Genomic DNA, 26,241 nt, shown 5'->3' with positions numbered 1-26,241 from the left:
ATTTTTAAATATCCAAACTGATTTTCACCTATATCTACTAAAAATTGAATCTATAATTAAAACTCATTTCATATGTTGGCATTTTCAAAACGTATTATTCATTGATTTTTCTTTGTACCCAATTTAATATGCTACTGTTGCCCTTAAGAGTTATACCTGTATAATTTGCACATCAGTTACTTAATCCCTCTGTCTTCATTCCTGACAAAAACCAAAAATTTTAAATCTCACTTTATTTAGATTCTATTAAGGAAAGAGTATACTGAGAAGAAACAAAGTGCACGCAACATGGTGCTAAGAGAGGCTTTGAGGTAGGAAAGTCCTAGGACAAGTTCTCTACTCCACTTCATCTGATGATCATCTCCTGTATCCTTGTGACCAATATTTCACCTCCTTTTCTTTCTCTTTGGTATAGGGGTTGGCCTCTAAGCAAACCTCACTTGCAGTGGCTAGAAAACAAGACTGAAAAAGTGAACCTATTCCACTTCATTTATTTCTTCCTTACCTCAATTCTCCATCTTTGCCTATACTGAATTTTTTTAAGAGTGAAAATATGGGAAAAGAAATGAAATGTAAAACTAGAAAGTAAAAATAAAATATAATAAGATGAAATGGTAAGAATGGCAAATAAGGCATTGACTCTGTTTAAATATTTAACTTATATTTAGTTTAAATATTTCTATCTAAAGGAAGGGATTTAGTTTTTGTTGGGGGAGAGAAAGATGGAAATTATTTCCTTTAAAAGTTATAGGGCTGGAAAGATCTTTAGAGACCATCTGGTACCAACTAACAGAGAGTTTCAGAACAATTCTCCTTTCTTCTTGATTTACAGATTTTGTCAGAAGCATATTCTTAAAAAGAGAAAGTCATCTAAAAGCATTTGCACTAAATTACACACTGGAGGTCCAGACATCTTTTGTTCATCAAAGCCAGTTCTAAAAAGGAACAAACGTAACTTTATCAAATAATTAACAGATGGAAAGCTTAAAGAAGCAGTGAACAATGCAGACACTGTCACCTCTATTTACACTAAACCAGAAACAGTCATCCACAGCTCTCCAAATGGTGCCCATGAAATGTTACCTATCTACATGGCGATTAGGAGTTGGCTTAAAAGCAACGGCGGCTTCCCCTTGATCCAGATGCGACCCTCTTGGGTAAATGTTATTGAATGCATACCCATCAGCTGCAGGATACTCTGATAGACTGGATTGCTGAAAGACAGGAGGGGAGGTTAAAGAATCAGCAATACTATGAATGAGCACTAACATCAGTCAACAAGAACCCGCCACGATATTGTGGTCAGTTTCATTTTCAAGTGATTGACCATTATGTTAATAAATTATGAAATGGCGGTGATACATTTTTGTACACCTACTTGTAAAGCCCTAAGTAGTAAGGAAAGCAATTAATGCAAAGGCTAAATCTTAATTCTGGAAATAGCCAGGCACGAAAGCAATAAATTCTTTCCTCAGGAATTTCAGTAACAGGTGACTTTGGTTTTAGGCAGACTTTAACAGCTTGTATAAAAATGGTCTAAAAACAACAGGAATAAAACCCTTAATCCTTGCTCTCTATGTTTAAGACACAGACCTTTACCACTCTGGCAAAGCAAATACTGTCACTGGAAAATTATATGAACTCTATGCATTAAAATTATACCATTTTTCTCATTTTTAAAATGTACATAGACACAATTTTTTACTTGTTAAAGAATGACAGCACTATTATCAGATTCACTGTTGAAGGAAACGCAGAAAGGCAGAAACACATTTATCTTGATGGTCAATAGTACTGGGCTACCAGGCTACCCCTAGGGAGAGCTGAGGTCTACAGGTCCCAGGGAGCAGCATGGTTTTAGAGCTACGGGGGGAAAACAAAGAAACAACCAAAAAAACATTCACCTAAAGACTTTGTATTATTTCTTTATGTAAAATGAAGGATGGGGATTGCACGATAGACCGTGAAGCAATGGAATTCCTGGCTATTTCGATTATTTATAGATTTACTCAGGCAAAATATTTGAAATTGGGAATATTTTAGAAAAGTGTCAGACACATGTTTACTATAGTTAATTCTGATGAAAAAATTGGCAGGTGTAGGGCTGAGCTTATCCACAGACAGAATAGTTGAGATTTCCCCGATGGACCAGTATTGATGTCAAATTACCCATATTATATTACTCTGGAATATTCGTCACTGGAATACACTTAACACAAAAATACAAATAAACAATTTTCACCACTTAAATTCCTTAGCTTAAACCATCAAGAAAATGAAAAGGCAACTTAAAGAATGGGAGAAAATACCTGCAAATCATATACCTGATAAGGAGTTAACACCCAAAATGTATAAAGAACTCATACAACTCAATAGCAAAAAACGCCAAACAATCCAATTAAAAAATGGTCGGAGGACCTGAACAGACATTTTCCCAAAGAAGACATACAAATGGCCAACAGGCAAATGAAAAGATTCTCAGTATCACTAATCATCAGGGAAATGTGAATCAAAACCACAATGAGATATCACCTCCTATCTGTTGAGATGGCTATCATCAAAAAGACAAGAAATAACAAGCGTTGGCAAGGGTGTGGAGAAAAGGTAACCCGTGTGCACTCTTGATGTGAATGTAAATTGGTGCAGTCACTATGGGAAACAGTATGCAGGTGTCATAAAAATTAAAAATAGAACTACCATGCAATTCAGCAGTCTCACTACTGGGTATATTACTGATGGAAATTGAAGAAATATCTGCAGTCAGCCCCATGTTCATTGCAGCATTATCCACAATAGCCAAGATATGGAAACAACCTAAGGGTCCATAAACAGATGAATGGATAAAGCAGATGTGGTATATATCTATCTATCTATATATATATGCATACATACATACATACATATATACACACAATGGAATATTATTCGGCCATGAGAAAGAAGGAAATCCTGTCATTTGTGACAACATGGGTGGACCCTGAAGGCATTATGCTAAGTGTAATAAGCCAGACAGAAAAAGACAAATATCGCAAGGTATCACTTATGTGTAGAATCTTAAAAAAAAAAATCAAACTCATAGAAACACAAAAGAGAAAAGTGGTTGCCAAGGGCTGGAGGAAATAGGGAGAGGTTGGTAAAAGGGTACAAACTTTCAGCTATAAATGAATTAAGGTCTGAGGATCTAATGTAAATCATGGTGACTCTAGTTCATAACACTGTATTGTACAATTGAAATTTGTATCATTAAAATTTGCTATGAGTAGAACTTAAGTGTTTCACCTCCCCCTAAAACAATAAATATATGAGGTGATGGATATGTCAATGTATTAATTATCTAGATGGGGGGATCCTTTCTCAACGTATATGTGTACCAAATCACCAGATGTACGCTTTAAATATCTTAACGATTTGTCAATTATACCTCAACAAAGTCAAAATAAAAAATAAATGGCTTCATTAATTCAGTTCATTATTTCCGTAAGAGAGAGTAGAGGCAGTAGATGTTTAGGCAAGTTTTTATGAAAGGTTGTTATAAGGAGGGGTGTATACAAAACTGTTAGAATCACTCACACCTGTTGCCTAGCTCTGACCATAACAGAGTGAGGTCAGCCAGTCTGAAGTCATTGGGTCTGAGAGTAACCGGGAATGTTAGAAGGGCGGGGTGAAATAATCACAAATGACTAACAGTGATGACTACACAACCTTGTTAAGGGTGGCTGCTGCTTCAGAGGAAGTAAAGAAGCTAAGTGTTGCCACCCGTATTTGCCACTCCATGTCACCTATGCCTTTCAATTCTAAAGAAAACCACCAGATTTGAATCATCCAAGTCTTGTCCTGTGTGTATTTGTTTTAGCAGCAACAAAGTATAATAAAACCTTTCTTCTGGGAATGATTGCATTTTTTATGCATTTTAAATCACCATTACTTGCCCTCTTTTCCAGTAAAATCTTAAGGCATAAAATGCCCTAAAACTGCTAGCAGGAGCTTTTCATTTACTTTTTTAAACCTCTGAATAAGTACTTACGCCATAAAATGGAAAATAGTTTACAAGAGGAAAATGATAACTCGTTACAAGAAAAGATTCTCAGTAATTCTTCTTTCAAAATTACTTATTCAGCGAGAGTAGACAAACTTTTACACTGGAAGCGCAGAGCATATTACTCTCTCTTTAAAGGCACAAATTGAAAAAGAACTCACAAAAGTGAATTTCCGAGGCATACATTATTAAATAGATATATTTTGTGATTTAAGTTATGAAGACGGTATGCCAGAAATTTCTGATTTGAAAATAGTCAGCTGTAACTAAAGCAACAGCAAGTGCATCATAATTTCATGTTTGATGACATCTTCTAGAAAAGTTGCCCTCTCTGAGGAAAGAAAATTCATGGTGATGAGGTCTAAACTCTAAAATCCAGATAGAAGTGAATGCCTCCCAACCAATGCCCAGAGCTGTGAGGTCATCTTCTTAACCACTCACTTAGAGGAAAGAGCAGTTACAGAGTCCACCTTTACCCTTGTATGCAGCCAGAAGAAAAAACAATTACACTCGAAAAAATTATTTTCAAAGCAGTATTTTGCTTTATTTTTTTTTGACACTTTCAGAATTTGATTTTCTCAGGTAATATATAAATTTTAATAACATGTGTATATAAAAATATCAAAATCACATATTAAATGTTATCCATGTATCACTAATCTATTAAGTAATTAAAGTACATTATACAGTGTTTTTTCCTTTAATTGAGGCAACAATGGTTTATAACATTATATAGACTTCAGGTGTACATCATTATAATTCAAATTCTGTATACACTACATGGTGTTCACCACCACAACTCTAGTTTCCATCCATCAACATACAAATGTCCCCCTTTACCCATTTCACCCTCTCCCCACTCCTCATCCCCTCTGGTAACAACCAATCCATTCTCTGTATTTATGTGTTTGGTGGTGGTGGTTGTTTTTTACCTTCCACATATGAGTGAAATCATATAGTGTTTGTCTTTCTCTGTCTGACTTATCTCATAGCATAATGCCCTTGAGATCCATCCATGCTGTTGCAGATGGCAGGATTTCATCTTTCTCATGGCTGAGTAGTATTCCATTGTATGTATGTATTTACATATGCATGTATGTGTGTGCCTGCCACATCTTCTTTATCCATTCATCTGTCAATGGGCACTTAAGTTGTTTCCATGTCTTGGCTATTGTGAACAATGCTACAATGAACATAGGGGTGCATATATCTTTTTGAATTAGTGTTTTCCTATTCTTTGAATAAATACCCAGAAGTGAATAGCTGGATCATATGGTAGCCCTTTTCTTAATTTTCTGAGAAATCTCCACACTGTTTTCCACAGTGGCTACACCAGTTTACATTCCCATCAGCAGTATACGAGAGTTCTCTTTTCTCCACATTCTCTCCAACATTTATTTCTTGTCTTTTTAATAATATCCATTTTGACAGGTGCACAATGATATCTCAATGTAGTTTCGGTTTACATTTCCCTAATAATTAATGATGCTGAACATCTTTTCATGCTTGTTGGCCATCAGTATATCTTCTTTAGAAAAATGTCTGTTTAACCAATCTTCTATAATATTACAATTAATATCCAAGGGAATGATTTTAAGAAATTTAATTTATATAAATGTTTTTCCTTAAATGTGAGGATTTAGTCTGGTTTTCTAATTATTCCTTCACATCATGTTTGCCACGTTATAAACACCCACAGTAGTCTGAGAAAATTAATCAAAGAATTACATAAAGGAAATGAACAAGACTTCAAGAAGGATCTAGTCATCATTTACTGTTTCTTCTTCAAACTAGACCTCATTCATCTAATTCCTCGGGTCCTGATCATCCTATTCGGTTTGGTTCAGCTTTAAAGAATGTTTTCCTTTTCTGACAGAACAAGAACAGTCACAGAAAAATCATTCTTAAGGCATATGAAGAGACAACATACCCAATTTCAATCCCTCAATTTGCTCCCGAAATAGGTTATACTCAAAAGCTTACTAAATACTTCAAAGACAATACATTTGGTGATCTCCTCAAGATGTAATCGTGTTATACACAATCATGTGAGCCTGCAGACCAGGGTCCAGGAGAAACTTTGGCTTCCTCAGCCAAGCTGATAGGACTTTAGAGATTTAGAACTAGGCAAAAAAATAAAAGAAAGAAATGGGACATTTGGCAAAGAGGTGGTTGGGACAGGCTGCAAGGAACTCAGATCAGTGAACTATCTTGAGGTGTTGATGATGGGAGAGGAAAACAGAAAGAATAAGCCAAGCAATGGTAGGGCAGTTTCCTGACCAGGAGAGAAAGTACCCAACACAAAAAGACAGGATCACCCCAGGGCTTGGGGAACACCAGCAGGCGCGGTGGAGGGAGGGCCGCGGGCTGCAAGGGATGTTATGGGCTGGGGCCGGGCTTCACAGGGAACAGAGCAACTGTCACAACAAGGACCAAGAGGGGAGAGAGGTAACTAAGGGCAGCAGGACATTTAGTCACTGATTCTAGAACAACCTTCAGATCAATAAAATGAGAACTCACAATCAGACTTATGGGAGAAGGCATGGACTATTGCACTTTCCACAAAAGGTGACATTTAAAAACTTTACCTCTGAGGAAGATCGTTTTGCTTCGTGTTTGCGCTGATGTTCTACACTTGACACAGACTCAGACAGCGAATAAAGATCCTGTTCCAACGGTGCTCCCATGAAGCTCAGCAGTGGGGGCTCCCAACCATTGCGGAACCGGGGAATATATGGTGGAATGAACTGCTCTTTTGGCCACTCTGCTCTGTAGAAGGACATTAAGACATAAAATTAAGAAACGTATCCGTGCTCAAAATTCTCTTCAGTGAGCCTAGCCACGAAAAAACCCTAAAACAAATAACAACAGTCAAAAACAACGGATACCTAATCTATCCTCCCTCTGCTCAAAAAGTACACACACTTATACTAGTATTTAATACCAATAAAATGAAAGAAAGATTGAATTCTGCTTCAGGATCTGTTTTCACTACATTGCCTCAATTCTCCATTAACTCAGCTGCTTAACATGGATACAGGTTTTTGAAAATTTGCGAAGGACATGTGAAGCTAGAAGTGTAACAAGTATTGAGAATATAAACTTCCCTAGATCTGAAGTAGTTACAGATTCTCATCTTTCTCTTCCCTCCTCTCTCATCATTATGAAATCTCCTGATATTAGATACATCTTTCAAAAGAGAAAGAGCAGAGAATGTTCTTAAGGTTTATGATTTTTTAAGTTATGAAGTCCCCTAAAATGAAAGAGATTACCAATTTTATAAATTAAATGTATCAGCTAGATTTTAATCAGTAAAATCAAATTAGAACTAACCTGTAAATCATAATCATCACCCATTCATTATTTAATGACTCTTATAAGTCTAATGAGACATTTCTACAAGCTCCTAATCACTCATGAACCACAAAAATGACGAGGACAGAAATTACAGCTTCATTTCTGCTATAATATGTTGTCTTATCCTTCACACATGATTTCATTCTTCAGGCTACACCGCTACTATGATGAAATGAGCCATTTTACTCAGATTATTGCATACCTTCATGATTCTTTCTATTTTATGAGTTTTTAAATACACTGATTCATTTCCTAATACTCTTAACAATCAGGATCTGAAATGACCATTTTCTCATGTCAAGAGCTAACAAGATATTTCCTTCTGATATAGTTATAAAAACTACATGGTCATTAATTTTCTGGTTTTGAGGTAGGACCCAAAACAAAGAAATTTAAAAGCCCTGAGCTACTTTTGTACCATGAGATCTGAAAATTTAATGTTTCATGGGAAAATATTAAAAGATCCCACCTAGGCTTATCAAAAAATCACAACCTACATAAATCTAATATAGTTAAGAAATCTATTTAACCAATATATTATATGTTAATATAATATATTAATATACAAATAAATTTAAATAATATACATATATTTTTGGGGGGTGGGAAAGACTGACCCTGAGCTAAAAAAACACCTGTTGCCAATCCTCCCCTATTTGCTTGAGGAAGATTGGCCCTGAGCTAACATCTGTGCCCAGCTTCCTCCATTTTGTATGTGGGATGCCTCCAGAGCATGGCTTGCTGAGCGGTGTAGGTCCATGCCCAAGATCTGAACCCGTGAACCCTGGGCCGCTGAAGTGGAGCACAATGAACCTAACCACTGCACCACCAGGACAGCCTACTAAATAATATTTTCAATAAAAAGGCAACAACTGCAGAGCTTTTAAAGAATTTTCTGCTTGGTAAACCATTTAATGTGTAAACCATATTCCAACACAAGAAGCTGCCAAAGTCCAAAACATAAGCAGGAATGATTTCTATGTGTTTCAATAGAAGAAAAGGAGGAGAAGAAAAAAAAAAAAAAAAGAATTGGTCCATTCCTTTTAGGCTAGCCCATTCAAAAGCATAGGAAGACAAGCTTCTAACTGGCCATATTGAATGACCTGCTCTGAGTATTGAGAGAAATAAAAAGATTTGGATAAATGAAGAAGGCAAAAATAACTTATTGACATACCAGGAAATGAGAAATATTTTTATAACTTGCCTAGTTTGGCAAAGCTTAACAGTCTTCCACAATCACTTTATTGACAAGATGCAATTCTCAAATCATCCTCCTCTCTTTTCTCACCACCCTTGTTCTAGTCCTAGAGAATGCTGATTAATAAGGAACCTCTACTATAGCATTACTAAGGGGTCTCCTTGCCTCTAGCTACTTGTGTCCTTGTCCTTGCTAGACTCAGCTACCAGACTGATCTTTCTAAAACAGGAGATTATGTCACACTCCTCTTTATAAAGTTCTTGGTTCTCCACAGCCTACAGAACCATGCTTCGACTCCTTAGCAGGGCTCTGGGAGCCTCCCTAACTCAGCCCTGCCCATGTCTGTATGTCTCATATAATGCCATTCCTCCTCTCCCCACTCTCTACATCATCCACCACCCAAAGGCTATATTCCAGCTAAACTCATATTCATACTCCATTCTCTTGACTTCCTGCACTATGCCTTCACTCAGGCTTCTCTCTCTCCTGGGAAGGCCCTTTGCCTGCTACGTATTGGTGGAAATCCTACGCATCCTGCTAAAAGGCAACTTAGCAAAATAATTATGAACAATGACTCAAGAACCAGATTGCTTGGGTTCAAATCCCAGCTCTGCCACTTATGAGTTGTGTGGCTTTCGTAAAATTACTTAACTTGTCTGTGCCTCAGTTTCCTCATCTACTTCCTACGTAAAATGCATGGAGGAGTGCCCAGCAAACACTATATGTACTTACATGTATATGTACGTATACCTACTAGTACTATTATCTGCTGATTTTAAATGCCAGTTCTTCTTTGAAAGCCAACTACTCTCCTCTCTAAATGCTCTTCCTGACTGTTACACCTTGCCAAGCAACAGCATTTGTTTATAAGTCACTTCTGGTACTTATCATGCCTCTTACTGTATACACATCTATTTTCTCCACTAGACTTCTTTCTAGCTTTTTAAGGGTTTAGCCTTTTTCATCTATAACACCTGGACCTTCATACATAGAAGGTTAAATAAATATCTTGTTAGATCCATGTAAAAAACAAAGAACAATACTTAAAAGTATTATAAGTATTAAATGCTAAACTCATATTTGTTTACCTGACTTTCATCCAAGCATCGCCCAATGACATCCACAGCTGCCTTTCATCATGATTGACAGCATTATTTAAGAAATCAACTGTATCCTTAGTCAATAGGGGGCTGAGGATTGAACTGGCTAGTTCAGGGCCTCCTGTTGCCTGCACCACCTAAAATGACAATAAATCATTTTTTAGCAAGAAGACGATTATTTGAATATTTTCAAAACATGTAGATGAAAACCCATGCCAAAAACAGACACTATTTTTATATACTCAAATTAAAATTTGATGTTGTACAACACACTACTGAATGAAAAACAGCTTGCCAGATCCACTCATCCAGCCCAATGGTACCTAATCATCTAAAATGAAAAGTTAATAGTTTAGCAAGTTTCACAGCATCTGTCTATTGGCCTCATATGACTGTACTTTCCCTGGAAAATACTATTGGCTATCCAGAGAATTCTAAGTCAGGTAGTTTAACTCTGCTTTTTTTTTTTAATACGTGTATCTCTACTCTGTTATGCCAAACTTGAAAAAGATGGTTCTAGGAATGAATACTATAGAGAGAAACAAGGCTCAAGTCAACAGTCTAGAGGCGTGCCTATTTAGACATACAAAAATAAAAGGATCCAGAGAGAAAGATGAGAGAAGAATGAGAACTGGTACTCTGAATCTATGATATTTTCCCCCAGAATTTAATTCTAGGAAGTTGTCCTGATTTAAAATGGATAATGTAATGACTAGCAGAAACAAACAGGTGCAACTCTCTGATAAACAAAATGATGATAAGTGGATGTCTGAAAACTGCTCCAAATTTACCTCTCAGGGGCTATTTCCTGGCTAAAGGATGGCAGTTATCTCCTAGAACAGACACCAGAACCCCTTTATGAAAATCTCACCTTCCCAGAGATATGGTACAAGAAGAAAGGAATTTTTGTAAATGGCTCCAGACCAAGAGTCCGTCCAGACATCCACGTGTTCTGAGCATGCTTTGCTGTTGTACGCCCCTGCGTATTTGCACCTGCTGTTTCCCAGTTCCCCAGAAGGCCCTTCCTTCATCATTCAGAACTCTACTCAAGCACCACCTCTTCTGGAAAGCCTTTCTTAACCACCTCACAGCATAACTCTGACGCACCTTGGTGTTCTCAAACAATTTGTGCAGGTTATTAACACATTACATTGTAACTTACAGCTCATTTTTCAGTTTTCCCTCCCTAGAGGACTTAGACCAAGACTTCTCTGACTTTCAATTGCAGAGTACAGTGTTAGGGGAATGAATGAGAATAAACGAAAAAAAGGTGAAGGATACGGGAGGTAGGCTTACTCTCATTTGAGAACAAAACCTGCTCTGACTGGCACAGTAATTTTTCACTTCTAAGCCCAATAAGCACTTCCAGAAAATATGCAGAGATGACTAAGAGGTAAAGTAACGGAGTAAAGGAGTACAGGAATATTAAAATCTTTGGTTTAACAGAGGGAAGAGGAATGAATCAAAAGAAAGGTAAATAAAAGGCTATGGGCCATAGTTCCCTCTCAACAATGTGAGTAGGCAGATGTGCACGCATGTGTGCTATGGGTATGCTTGTGTGTAGATGCTAAGGGTAGAGGCAGGGACTCACAAGGTTTAAAGCCACTAAGTTTTCTCTGGCCAGTAGCAGGCCCTAAATAAATGTTCCCTCCCATCTCTCTCTTGTCCAAGTAAAATGTCTCAGGCTCTTAGGCAGAACTTAAATGGAACAACGGAAGTATTATAATTAACAAGAAGTTATTTTTGAGAAAAGCAATGTTTTCAGATACATAGCCTGATCACAAAGACTAATTTTTGTATGTTATGGAAAACCAGTTGCATTATTTTTTAGTTCTGCTCTGTGTAATGACTAGATATCTACTTATGATCTGTGAAAGAGTGTGAAAAGAGAGGAGGTGGTAAAAACTGCTTTATAAACGATACTTTCTAATACTCAAACTAAGATAGTATTAAATGTGTTAAAGAATAAAGAATATAAATTTTGTTAATTAGCTGGTATCAATTTCTTTGCATAGGAAAGGCCTTGATCTAATTTTAAAAGAGCTTATAAAGCAAGAATTATTCAACAATAACTAGACGAGTAGAAGTCTATTCTGTATATAGCAACAACACACGAAGCATTCATAAATTATTGATGGAGTCCTGGACTTTCATCTTGTAATCTCTTATTGCCCAGTTCTGAATTCATGCTGATAATGTTACTAGCTTCCCTATGTTTATAAAGCGATATTCATTTCATATTCTACTTCAGGTCTCGTCTAGTTACCCTTGGGAAAAGAAGGATGAGATTCATCCCTTTCTGTTACTTGGATTCTCTTTTTTCATTTTTTCTGATATTCAAATAAAACCTAGGAGAAATGCTGAATTTGTTCTATTTTTGATAAACATTAAAGAACTCAATGACCATAGTCTTCAGATGCTCTAAATCGAAATTAGTGAAATTTATCTGTTTCAGATAGTTACCATTCTTACTTTTAAAACAAAATAATCACAGAAATGACATATAGAGCAATTACACATTACTAACAATGATCATTATTGTTATTATCATTCTGTAAAGTAATCGTTTGCTCTTTTGACAGCGTGAACCATTCATAACCACTCCACACATTCCTGCCTTATCCTATAAAACGGGAAACTCTTTCCTCCTGGACGTATTTAAAAGATTCTGCCTTCTTTCCACTCTTCAGTCACTCGTCCTCCCCACAAAAAGGGGAACGACACTTCAAATTTGTGGAACTCTAGAAAAGGGTGATTTGTAGCCCAGTCTCTTTTGGGATCTGCGCGCAAGGCCAACCATTGTTTCATCTGCTTTTTGTTGACACGCCTTTCCCAAACCTCAGCCCTTTCCTTTGTGTACTCTTAGATATCATTCCAGCTAATTCTCCCAGCTGTGCTGTAGGGCAAGATAGTTGTACGTAACGTCAGCTTGGAAAAAAACATTATTATACTATTTGCAAATACAAGAAATATAAATTGGAAAGGAAGTATACTATTGTACCTCTTTCATTGAATATATAAGGAAAGATCATACCTGGATACTGGAAATCTAGAAAATGATGATGTGTATATTCGATCCTGGCCTATGACAGAGTGGTATAACCTTTTGCTGGATAAACTTCTTCACAAAGAGAACTGTTCCCAAAACACTATTTTGATAGCTTTGAAAGTTATACCTTATGCAAATATACACATGTATGAGAAGGGAGTTTTCTGGGAGAAAAGCTGTATTATGTGCATGTCACTATCCTTGGCACAGAGTGGGCATGCCAAAGGCTGCTAAGTGTTCCCTGGTGTTCATTCTCCTCTTCTTCCTTCTAGGAAGAGAAGCCTCTACTTTTTAGATGAATACATAGCCACTTAGATGGAGACTATATTCCTTTGGTGTTAGGTGTGGCTACATAAGGAAGTTCAGGCGAATTAGATAATGGCAGAAATTATCTGTTTAAGTTCAGAATCACTCCTTAAAGACAAGCTGTCTTTTTTGCCTTTGTATGGCTATTAAGGACATGGAGGGAAATCATGTATTTACCTTTGTAAATAGGTAAATAGGTAAATAAGGACATGGAGGTAAATCACCATAGAGATATCTGACACAGTTGCTCAAGTCTTCCTCTTGGGAACAATTTCTTCATTTGGCTTCCAGAATACCACACATTCTTGTTTTTCTTCTCCTGCCTTACTGCTTCTTCTCAAACTTCTTTTCTGGTTCTTTCCATTCTCCTAACACTGAACTGCCCAGGGCTCAACCAGTCCTTGGTCCTCTATTTATAATCACTCCCTTGGTGACATCATCCAATTTCATGGTTTTAAATGCCTTCTGTACGCAGATGATCCTCAAATTTATACCTCTAGGCCTGTTTTCTCCATTGAACTCTAAATTCCCATATTCAACTATCAATTCAAGTTTTTCCATTTGGATATAACTCAATTTTGACATGCCTAAAACTGAATTCCTTACCTTCTTCCCAAAACCCATTTTACACACAAGTCTTCCCTATCTCAGTTATAATTAGTCCATCCTTCCACTCTTAACCAAAACCTCTGGAGATATCCTTGGCTCTTGCAAAGCAAATCCAATCTACATAGGCTCTTGCATAGCACAGTCCAATTCTGATAACCAGAATAAGACTTCTTCTCAACATCTCCAATGGTACCTGGTCCAAACACCATAATCTCCCATATGGATTATTTTAACAGTCACTTCAGTCCCTCTTCACCTAAACTCTAAACACGGCTGTCAGAGCAATCCTTTTCTCCTGAAAACCCTCCAAAAGTATAAAAAGTTTCACAATCACCTCTAAGGACGAACAAGATATGTCCTCCTATTACTTTGCTGACCTCACCTCCTTGTAATGAGACCTCCTCCCTCATTCTGTTCAAATCACAATAGCTATTTATTCCAAGAATGTGATTGGCATGTTACCATCTCAGAGCATTTACATTAGCTGTTCTCTGTCTGGAATTCTCTTAAGAAATCTACATGACTCATTCCTCACTGCCTTTGCTCAAAAGACACTGTCTCACTGAGTCGTTCCCTTAACCAATCCTATTCACAAAGTCTATTATTCCACAACACACACACACACACACATGCACACACCTGGAATACTCCCTGTTCTCCTTCTCTGCTGTATTTTTCCATATTTATTTTCAGCAAACTGTATTATTTATGCAATTATTTAGGTTATTGGCTGCCCCTCCACACTATAAGTCCTGAGAGGGTAAGAATTTATGTCTATTTTGTTCCTGATGAGCCACTAATAATGCCAAGTACACAGCAGGCTCTCAATTAATTTCTGTTGAATAAATAAACAGATGAGTGAACGCTCAGGAGATGGAAGAATACCCCAATGAAAAGAATCTGGATTTCTGAATAACTTCATGGAGCAAAGCCATCCATCAAGAACTGGACTCCTCCTGCCTAGCTCATTTTGTGAGAAGGAGAAAAATTTCTATATTACTCAAGCCATTTACATTATACACTTAGTAGCAAACAAATCTTTATTTCTTTTCATTTCCCTCCCTCTGTCAGAGACGTCAGTTTCCTCAGCTATAAAATAAGGTCTTTGACCTAGATGACGTCATAAGTTCTTTTAAATTCTCAAATTTCACATCCTCAATGTTTACAAACACGGCAAGAGAAATAGTATCCACGCACAGTGATGAGGAAAAACTCTCTAGATAATCCAGACAGACACTTGGGGATGAAAAAACATACTGAGAATTACTTTCTTAAGTTAATACAATCTTACCATATTTAATGGAGTAAATAAAAAGTGAACCAAATCTGAAGCACTGGGATTCTGGATATGAGGCTTCAATTTGGCCTGTAACATTAAGAAGATAGACAAACACATTATCATGATGTTATTGAGCGAAAGAGAGACCTTCAAAAAGGTCCAACACAGACCCAGAGGAAGAGTTCTTTACTACTAGTTTTATTTTTAGTATATTAATCAGCCTGGGTGAGTCAGAGTAGGAGAATTTAGGTGAAGAAAAAATTAGGAATCATTCTTTTTTGATCAAGTTTCTTAGACATACAGGTTTTACAATCTGTTGTCCTAATTAAAGGCAAATCAAAACATTCATACAAAACCTCTACAAGGACAATTCCACCTCTCAATTTAATCAGGAACATCCTAGCTAGACTTTTCTCTCTTTCATTTGTTTCTTTTAATTATATATAAATAAATGTCTCTTACCAGAAGGTTAAATCCATGTTTAAACTTTTGTAAACAGTCAACAAATTCATCAGGAGGTGGGGGTTTTGCCCGCAGTGTTAAAACACCCTCTAAAGAAATAAATGGGAGGAGGGGTAGATGAGAGCAGAGTTCCAAGAAAATCTATTAAACGAAAAAGTTAAAACCCACATTTATGTCTGTGAAGTTTGATGACCATGCTACCATTTCATGTCTGACTGTAACAAATTAAGATGATCCAACACTGGAAATGGATTCCTCTACCCTTAGGCACCACTGATTACTCACTCAACTCCATAAATTTATATTGTAGCCCTTCTACGTGCCAGCCACTGTGCTTATCATCCTGAAGACCAGAAAAATGTGTAAGTTACAAGCCCTCCTCCTGAGGGCCTTAAAATCTAATAGCAGACATGAATCAGACAGGCGCTATAAGAAACTGCATCTGGTTGGGAGATGAGGGAAGGTACACCTAAAAGATCTTTCATGGGGAAATGAGCTTTTAAGAAGGGATTCGAAAAGTCTGTTCCAGGGCAGTTTGGTCAGAAAAACATCATAGCTGGATAAAAGCAGCATAAACAAAAACATGGAAAAAGGAAACTGCACATATATGAAACAACAAACATAAAAGCAGAGAAACACGAGAATGGAAAAGTAGATTAAGGTTAGATTGTGGATGAGCTTGACTGCCAGGGTGAGGAGTGGGCTTAAATCAATAGAACATAGAAATAACATGCTTTTCAGCAGGAAAATGAAGTGACTGGTTTAGAGTTTTAAGACTACTGTCCTCGAGGAATAGAAGATTGGAGGCTTGAAGACTGCTTAGAGCGCTGGGGGAAAAATGATGAAAGCTTGAAGCAGACGCTGGTTACGAAAATATAAAGGGAAAAAACTGGATATAAGAGATTGAAAAAATAAACCAATGTTGCCTATAAGCTAGTGAATGGAGTCATAGAAGAATCTGTGGTTTTGAATCTGGGTGACCAACAGGACAGTGTACCTTTCATAAAGAATATAGGAAGAATAAGTGGTTTGAGACATCAGGAAGCAACAATACTTAATTTCAGAATAAATGGACGTGAGGTCTATCCAGATATACACTTTTAGAAGACAAGTTTACAGGTCACACGCTTCTGATGTAGACATGAGCCAAAGAAAGATTTGGAAGTCACGTGTAAGGGAAGGAATATTTATTTACTATTCTTTTATATATTTCAATCTATGTCACTTTGTTCATAATTATAATTGTATACATTCTGAGGCCATTTTAAATAGCTCAACTACATACTTAAAAGTTGCTTGTAGATGACCTGAATGTAGTGTTTGGAGTTCTGTGGTAAAAAAATTCAAATCCCCTGACATTTTTAACTATTTTAATGAGAAAAGTCAATTTTTATTGAACAAAATAATGAGATTCTACATTTACAATAAAATAAATCAAAATCTGAGAAGAACACCACTTTGACTTTAAGAGACGTTAACAATCATGAATGATAAGTACAGATGGTCACTAGCTGGATCGCAGAGTCTCTGTGATTTAGGTAAAGTATCCTAGAGTCTTTCTTTACTGTAGCCAACTTGGAACAAGAATGGACTTGTCCCTGGGACCATCTTAGTCTCCACCTAAATCTCTGGTGCTAACCCAGCACTAGAAAGGGGACCTCGGTCCCCTGTCAATGGAGTTTTACTGAGCAGTTCACAAGGGCAGAAACTCTGCCGAGCCCTGGAGTTCTGAACGGTCTTGAGAAGATCAAGAAAATCCAACTTACCTCCTGGTCCTTTCTTTTTACCTTTCTTACTTTTCTTCCTTTTAGCAAGCTCAGAAAATGCTTCTGCTGCTTTTTGGAGTTTCATGATAAAAAATTCAATGTCATCCAAAATGTGGTTTAAGATTTTCTGGAATTAGAAATTACAGAATAAATATAAAATAAAACAAGCCTATTTTTGCATTGGCTGTACACTGTTAGCCAGTAAAGGAAAATCAGAATGTTGGGGAAAAAAGCATAAGAAACACTCCCACATACAAATTTCAAGTTTATCACTAATTCCAAGAAAAAGAATTGAACTAAATATACCTGTGGCTAAATCTGACATTTACATTTTTCTTTAACTTAATTTTGCTCTATTTTCAATTCCATGAAGAAAGCATTCATAATATGTATTCAGATTATCTTTTAGTTTCAATTAGTCTAATTTCCTCATAGTGCTCTCCCACACAAAGTTAGGGGGAAAAATTCAAAGAGACATTTTATTAGAGCATTTTTGTTTTTCTAATAAATGTCCCAATAAAGCACTGACAATATTATTTCATGGAATTGAGGGATTACAGAATGTTGTGATAACATAACAAACACATAGATAATCTACAATACTAGGCATTAATGAGAATTTCTACATGGTAAAATAGAATTAATGATGCACTATGCTTTCAGGAATCATAGGATCAATTTTGATTATCTTATATACCAGAGCCTTGGTTGACTTTTTCTATTATGTGTGAAACACGACATTCTTCTAATTAAAGACTAGAAACCGGGATTAAATAAACTTTTAATTAGATTAAGTAATGGTGTGATATAAAAATTAAATTTCGAACTTCAAATTCCCTCAAGAATTTGTTTCTGAATAAGCTGAGAACATTTGTAGAGCATAAAAAGTAATGACAATGACATCATATTTTACGATTACATCACAGGGCCCTGTCACTCTGCAAGTAAATTACTATGGAGAAATAAAAATAAATATAGCCTTATCCTTTACAAAGTATTAAAACTTATATATTTATGCTTTAAAATGCCATTTAACTTTTATCTTTTAGGCATTATGAAATATTTTTTAATAAATTCCAGGAAGACATATTAAAAAGATATTTCAATTATAAATTACAAACTACGAGAAAAGAAAAACCCCTCACGTCTGATACTTCAGTTTAAATTCGTTTGCAAACTAGTTAATATACTTTTTCTATCACAGCCCAAGTCCACTAATTAAATATTGGCATAAAGGTAAAAATAATTACAAAAAAAAAATCCAAAGGGTATAACCACCACTGGAAAGAGAAAACCTAGTTTCCACAAAACATCTTTATTATCTAAGTCAACTTCATTTTCCCTGTGAATATTTTTTTCCTTTTTAAAAAAAAGCCCCAAAGATCTAAAGACCAGCATTGTACTTACCACATCTCTGTCAATTCGGGCTATCATAATCTCAGGTATTTCTTCATGCTCATGATACTGCCTTGGTTTCTCAACTAAAGAAAGGACAATCAGAAGTCATTCAGCCTGTTGCTTAAGTGATACCAATATAGGTTATTATGAAAATTGGCTAGAAAAGAGTGCTATTTACAAAGGGAGCACCTCCACTGGATATGTAATCAAAACTGTGCTCATCATCTATGACACGTCTTTGCCACCACTAACAGAAGCACTTGGGCAGAGCTGAAGAACTGGCCTTCCCACCTGTTAGTGTCCATTTACTCTAATTCCCCCTCTTCCCTACATTAGCTGCCTGTAGAACCAACCCTAACTTAGCACCCTTTAATTCCTACACAAGAAAGAAATACAAACCCACATTTAAGCACCTACTCCTTAAAAAGTGGCCAACTAAGTTTTAATGCAACAAAGTTCTTAATTTTTATACCTCCTAACATCGTGATTACTATAAAGCTTTGGGGGTTCTGACAGTAAAGTGCTTCTTAAAATTCTAGCTGTAATTAAGCCTAAAACCCATAATGCTGGGCTCATTAATTTGAAGCCATATGCTTTAAAAGTAGAAATACCTACAGGAATTTGCAAATTAGAGAATAAATGTCTTAAGAGCACTCAAGACGTTAAGTTAACTCAGTTGGCTAGCGCATGATGTTAATCATGAGGTGATTATTATGAACTCATTCCTGGTAGAAGTCAGTTAACATCACCGCTGAACACAGATAGTTGTACAAAGATTTCAAAGTAGATGAAATGAAAGAAAACACATACGGATGGAACAGGAGAAGTGTACCATCACTAATGGAAATACAACTCATAATACAACATCACAACTCCTGATGCTCAATACAGAGAACTGCGAAAAATATTGAAAACTCTAATGATATGCCTCCTCAAGGCCTAACTTTATCCATAAACGGAATATTTGCCCAAAAAAGGGGGGAAAAAAAAGAAAAGAAGAAATCACTGAGTCTTATGAAATGTAATTAGTGGCTGTTAAGTACTTTAACATAATTAAAATTACATGTATGAAATCTTGCCAGTTGGCTGCTATCTTACACATGGTCAGCTGCTACCCTGGCTACAGTGCACTACAGAAAGTAGTAAGTTGAACTTCAAATATAGCTATCAAGAAGTCCAGATGCGTCCCAAAATATCATTTTCAGAGCAAGGGGAGGAGGGATGCGTATTTCTCAGACTTTTTCATGGTCTGTGGCACTACTAGGAACCCCACTGCCACTGCCATTACTCTACACACCGATCACTTTTGGAAGTCAGAGGTACAGCGACCTCAAGGATTTAAAGGAGCTGTTCAGCCTGAGTCAGCCAGATCCTTCAAGGGACCAGAAAGATACTCTTTTGGGGGGAGCTTTCCATCTAACAAGCTGGATCCCGACAGAATTTAACATGGTAAGTTTTGTGTTCTGTTTGGCCTAGTAGTAACTTAGAAGTTCTGTTATTTCACTGGAATTTAAATAGACGAGATTGCACAGAATATTTTAGACAAAATCTAATGAGATCTCATAAACTCCTGGGGACAAATTTTCTCTTTGTTGTAAATTACATTATGTTTTACAGATGTCTTTACAAGTTTACTCAGAATGACCGTAAACTTAAGAAGTCTTATCCGTCCTCAACTTCAAGGAAGACCATTTTGACCACGTCTCCTCCACCAAAACAACAGCAGTAACCAAAAAAAAAAAAAAAAATATATATATATATATATATACAAAAAGTAGAAAACACTACAAACTCCTAATTAATATTCAAATAAAATTTTACAGACAAAATGGATCAATAGAAATTTACATAATTCCTGAAAACAGAAGCTATTATAAAGTTAAAGTAAATAATGATTCTGTTACTTTATTTTTGAAAAACGGATGCTTCAAGGATTTCTTTCTTTCATCTTTTTGGTAGCTAGGCTTACATGTAAACCCCTGAAAATACCTTTAAGGACACAAAAAATCTAAACAAAAATGGAAAGCAATTCAGAAAATAAAAGGAACTCAATTTGGCAAAAATGAGAACCACCACCAATTATGCTCCCTATACTGTACTAAGTACTGTTATAGACATTGTTTGTTTTCAGATGCATAGCAACTGTTGAATTATTACCCCCATTTTACAAGTGAGGCTGAAGCACAGAGACACAATTGCCCAACGTCACAAAGGTAGATCCTGGTCTTGCTCCGGAGGCCAACTTTTGACTCACCAGACTCAAAGTACAGTCCAATACCACTCATTGTGGCAATCAAGTTCTACTGATTAGCTACACTGCTACGTAGCCTATATGAATAATGCTTTATCAGATAAAAGACAAGAGATTTAAGAAGCCTCCCTTAACTAGGAGACAAGAGGGTGAGGCTCTAGCCTTCATCAAATTCAAACTCACTGGATCACAATTTGTTCACCCTTAAAATGAAGAGATTGAACCAAACATATTTTAAGGCATTTTCGAGTCATAAAAATTTCAGATTTAGTAAAACATTCTGACTATAAAAAGTTACACTAAGTTCTATGCCATGACTAATTTGTTTTTAAAAAATAATGTCAAGGTAAAATGATATATATATAGGGCCCACTGGATATGTTTAGCCAGATGGAGAGTGTCTTTCACCTCTTCTCCACTGCCCAACCACTATCCTGACATCCTGTCCATGTAACCACAACTGATTTGTACAAAAGAGGACAGTGGTAAGATAATAATAATGGAAAGAATTTGAAGTATAGTCTTGAAAAAATAAAACTGACTCTCGTTTGGTATATATTCTATTACCATCCTTTTAATTGTTAGTGGAGTCAAACTTTCCCTTTGATTGTATTAAAAAAAAAACTAATCCTAACACCATATTTATCTAATTATTGGTTTGAACTCTCATAGACAATAATCTTACTGTGTCCAAGCCTTAACTTTCCTGTATATAAGATTTAATTTTTTTAAAACTGACCTCAATCTTCAGCTCAGAAATCAGCATCAGAATTTGAAAGCAAGAACTATGTCACAACCCAAAGTAAATGTTCAATAAGTATCAATTCCTAGAAATACTCACAGTCCCCATGGTCAGCTGCCCATGCAGACCAAGCTGCCACCCGACTTCTAACATCCACCTGGGTCACAGTCCCAGGGGGCACTGGGGCAGGGGCTCTTGGTGGAGGTGGTATACCAGGGTCTGCTTTGGAAATCATCCTTAAAAAGGAAAACAAATTGAAGTTTTACTATCCTTATTTCTATAACACATCAGTGCTCTTAATTTTTGGTATTAGTTCTCCTCTATTATTGAGGTATAATTGACATATAACATTATATTAGTTTCAGGTGTACAACGTAATGATTCAATACTTGTATATACCGTAAAATGATCACCGGAAGTCTAGTTAATCTCTATTTCTATAACACATAAATTCTCTAAATTTATGATATTAGTTGTTCAACCTCAAGAAGAACTATATCCAGGAATAGAAAAATAAGAATTTCCTAACCATTCCATATTATGTATATTTATGAATATATGTGAAATACAAAAATACAGAAAAATTTAAATTCAGCTGAAAACTAGGTTTAATTTTTTTCTGGGTCTCCTGTGATTTGGAAAGCCTAGGAACCAACTATATTCCTCATATCTGTTTGCATCCCCTAGGCCACCTTCCCTTAAAATGCCACTCATCTTTCACGCCTCTCTATGACATCACGAGTGGGAGAAACCATATCTGAGAAAGATCAGAAACATGGGGAGAAAAGGTGCACACATGTACTGACCAACTTGGGAGAGCAAACAAGTTGAGATTACAGGTTGTAATAAAATATATACATGATAAATAAATATAATAATATACTTATAAAATATAACAATATACTTTCATTGAAAATTTTTTTAGAGGAAAAATGACAATAATATATCAACTCTACTCCTTAATTTCTTTTACTGTTTTTACCTCAGGGCATCAGGCCGCCTCTTCTGCTTCCCTCCTTTACTGTCACTGATTGCACTTTCAATATCCTCGCTAATCAAGTTTGCCTGCAATGAAAGACAAGTTATCTGGGAGGTTATAGATTTTTTTGCCCTGATGTGTAGGTTAAAACAGAAAAAAGATTTTATGTTCCCTGTCTGAACTAATAAGAGTCTTGATGCAAAAGGTTTTTTTTTTAATCTGGTTTCAAGACATGACTCACAATTTTTTAATGGTGAAATTTATAATGAGATTTAAAAACTGACAGAATTTTTAAAGATTATTTAATCCAGATTCTTTTAATTTAAAAAATGCTGTCCTTGCATAAAGGCAACAAGAAAAAGGATTTGCATATGCTGGAAGTATAAGTATATGCTGAAAACATCACTGGGTAAATCTCTCTGCCTGAGAAGAAATGCAGGAATCAGAAGCACGTGCACGCATACTTCCTTCTGTCTCATCCCCCAGATCCACTGGGCATCTGCTAAACTACTGAAACTCATCACTCAGTTTAGGACAAATCCACTATAATGATGGGAGGAATCCCAAAAGGTTGGACTCTTTCTGATAACCACTTTATTTTGTCATTGTAGGTAAAAATTAACTTTCTCCAAATGATTAACTTTCGAATACGTTTCCAACAAGAACATTTGATTCCATTTTCTTGGGAACCAACATGAGATTAGCAGCTAATTTTATCCTTTTGGTTATGAAGTATATTTACGGCCAGTGACAATTACTGTACATTAGATTCTTGCTGGGATGTATTCATCTTCTATATTTGTACCTGTTTGTGCTCTGTAATTATGTATGTTTTTATCAAATATATATATGCATACTCTTTTACCCTAAGTACAGATAATCATATAACATTTTAGAGCTGAAAGGAGACTTAAAGATTATCTAGTCTCATCTCTTTGTTTTACAATTAATGAAACTGAGGAATACTCATATTATGGCTGGCCCAAGGTCACACTGCTAGTTCACTGAGAGTGTTACTGCAACCCAGTCCAGTGTTACTTCCATAAGAACATCCTGGTATTAAGAAGACAGTACAAACATCATGTCAAAGGCTTTCTGTTATGCGGGATACTAAAACTCAAGATGCCTAGGAACCCTGAACCTCCTATAGGGGGGTTATCATATTTCCAAAAAAGTTTTACTACAGAGGTGGGCAGGAGCATTGTGTAAGGTCCCATAATAAAGAAACTAAAACTCCCAAGTGATGTTGCAAAATGACTCATATAAAAGAAACCACATCATATTTCATTATATTTTCAATGGGGCAAGGAAAAAAAGCCTCATGTGGAATATGGCGCCAGTGCGTAAATGCTTATATAGCTGCAGAATGATACTTGAGCTTTTAATTAGGACAAAACAGTATTCAGTAAATCCGTTTCAGACCCATCAAAATTACCATCCCCTATGAAATAAAGCAAGCCCTTTATTCTCAAAACTAAAATCCAGAAACTTTACTCAGCACAGTAACTCTTAGTTTCCAGGGGGACTTTTAGAGCACTGAGGGAAACACCAGATTTAAAACGTCTTTTAGCTTAGTCACCTGTTTTTAAAATGTCTGAATTAAATTTCACAATATTTTCAGAGCAAAATATTCACTCTAATACTTACTGATTTAACAAATCTAACCTTGCAAAATTCATAATACACTATATGACTTTCAAAAGGCACTACAACAAAATCTGACGAACTTCAAATATATGGATTACCTAAATGTCACAGTTCTTTTCAAGTAAGATTTTTCGAAAGTCATCTATGACATAAATTGAAATAAGAAGAAAATCATAAGATACACTCTGTATAGTCAACCTTAACTTATCTATCATATTTCAATGTCAGAGAAATATAGAAAAGATCAACTGACACTTTATACTAATCTCCTAATATTTCTTTACATGATAAAAATTACCTATAAATTTTATAATACACAATCACAGTGATATGTCACTGCTTGAGTAAAGTAACAATCAACTCAACTCAAAGTGATTTCCCTTTTAGAGAAATCAAATCAGGAAATAAACATATTTAAGGTTGAAGATAACTTCTAATGTCCAACAAAGCACCACAAATTATAATCATTTAAAAATTACAGTGTACGGTGAAATACAAATCTTCAGGATATAGCACGTTGTTACTGGCAACTATGGTCAAATATTTTCGCATTATCACTTGGGGATTACAAGTCTTGAGCAAGTATTCAAGTCACACAATTAAACGGTGAACTTTAAATTGATATCATGAAAAATGTCTAGGGGCTTCATTGCAATAATCCATGCTATGTGATTAATGCAAATAAAACAGGATAGCATGGTTATTTATTGTCCATGAAGCACGATTTCTAAAGAATCAATTTTTAATTATAAGTCCAAGTCACTCAGTGAAGAATTTAATATATTATCTATACCCTTTTTTAAAATAAACAGAATACATCTGATTCTTATACCACTCTATTTATCTCCTCTTTATTTACCTGACTTGGATCCCCTCTGGAAGATACTAAGGTATTTGTTTTCCTTACAAAATCCTAAGAAAGTAAAAATCTTCTAGTCATATGATTGAAGTAGATAATCCAAAAGCTGCCAGAACATCTGCTTAGAGGGAAAGAAAATTCATCATTCTTTTACCTTGACCTCATCACACTGGAAAAGATGAAGATCTGGCTTGTTCTGAGTTGGCTCTTTGCACACCAGGGCAAGAATTGAGTCATAGTTACAGGAATGCATCACAGCTTGGCAGTGCTGGATTGTGTTTAAAGGAAAATTCTCCAGTTCATTCTATAAATAAAGTAAAAATATAACTTGATTTATTTTTTATTGTATATATAAAACCTACTCCACAAAGAGCTCTAGGCATAGTAAAACTAATGTCTGAAGTGTACAAATGACATTGACAATGAATACTAGTAAACCCTGTAGCTATGGAGGATGAGTGGGTACAAGGTGGCAGGGGAGAAACAAGGCTGGGCTAGGTGGTGGGTGGGAAAAAGAGCAACAAAATTGGAAATATTTAGCAGAGGAATGAAGTCATGTTCTTAAATAGAAGAAATACTGAACTTAGCATTACTGATTTCCTCAGATTATGGAGTAGAGATGATGCCTTTAAGAGCAAAAGAAGTAAACTGAGGCCTCTTTCTAAAATTATCCACCATCTCAATGGTGTTCTTTTGCCTCTGGCTATGTAGTGTCAGAATTTTTCTTGTTTGAAAATTGAATAGTCATATTCTTAGTTTCTGCCTTCAGTGATCACAAATGTTAGGCCGGAATAATATATCATTTGTACCTTTTTTATTTCAATGAATGTTTCAGATAAAAAAAATTCACTATATATATATGAGCAAATACATACAATATACACATTACACACAGACACACAGACACACGCACACACACAGAGTGAGAGACAGAAAGAGACTCCAGTCAAAAATGTCAAACAGCACAGTCAGAAGGATCTCACTAACAAATACATTCTTAAAATGATTAAAATATTTCATAGCATAGGGGCCGGCCTGGTGGCGCAGCGGTTAAGTTCACACATTCCGCTTCTCGGCGGCCCGGGGTTCGCTGGTTTGGATCCCGGGTGCGGACATGGCACCGCTTGGCAAAAGCCATGCTGTGGTAGGCATCCCACGTATAAAGTAGAGGAAGATGGGCACGATGTTAGCTCAGGGCCAGTC

General features: G+C 36.0%; 1 protein-coding gene across 4 annotated transcripts in view; it reads right to left on the bottom strand.

The window, feature by feature from the left end:
• EPS8 (epidermal growth factor receptor pathway substrate 8) overlaps positions 1-26,241 on the bottom strand; it is a 170,926-nt gene that overhangs the window by 23,468 nt on the left and 121,217 nt on the right. For all 4 annotated transcript variants that reach the window (XM_046673718.1, XM_046673713.1, XM_046673732.1 and 1 more), the window contains 10 exons: positions 25,193-25,342; positions 22,536-22,618; positions 21,653-21,789; positions 18,570-18,643; positions 17,163-17,289; positions 15,397-15,485; positions 14,947-15,021; positions 9,680-9,828; positions 6,625-6,805; positions 1,084-1,214 (listed from right to left, as the gene is read on the bottom strand). In XM_046673718.1, the coding sequence (XP_046529674.1) occupies positions 1,084-1,214; positions 6,625-6,805; positions 9,680-9,828; positions 14,947-15,021; positions 15,397-15,485; positions 17,163-17,289; positions 18,570-18,643; positions 21,653-21,789; positions 22,536-22,618; positions 25,193-25,342 (1,196 nt within the window). The remainder of the gene's footprint in view (positions 1-1,083; positions 1,215-6,624; positions 6,806-9,679; positions 9,829-14,946; positions 15,022-15,396; positions 15,486-17,162; positions 17,290-18,569; positions 18,644-21,652; positions 21,790-22,535; positions 22,619-25,192; positions 25,343-26,241) is intronic.

This window comes from Equus quagga, chromosome 1, assembly GCF_021613505.1.
Source record: "Equus quagga isolate Etosha38 chromosome 1, UCLA_HA_Equagga_1.0, whole genome shotgun sequence".
Lineage (NCBI taxonomy): Eukaryota > Metazoa > Chordata > Mammalia > Perissodactyla > Equidae > Equus > Equus quagga.
Note: the sequence above shows the minus strand (reverse complement) of the source record. Positions and strands in the feature narration are given on the sequence as shown.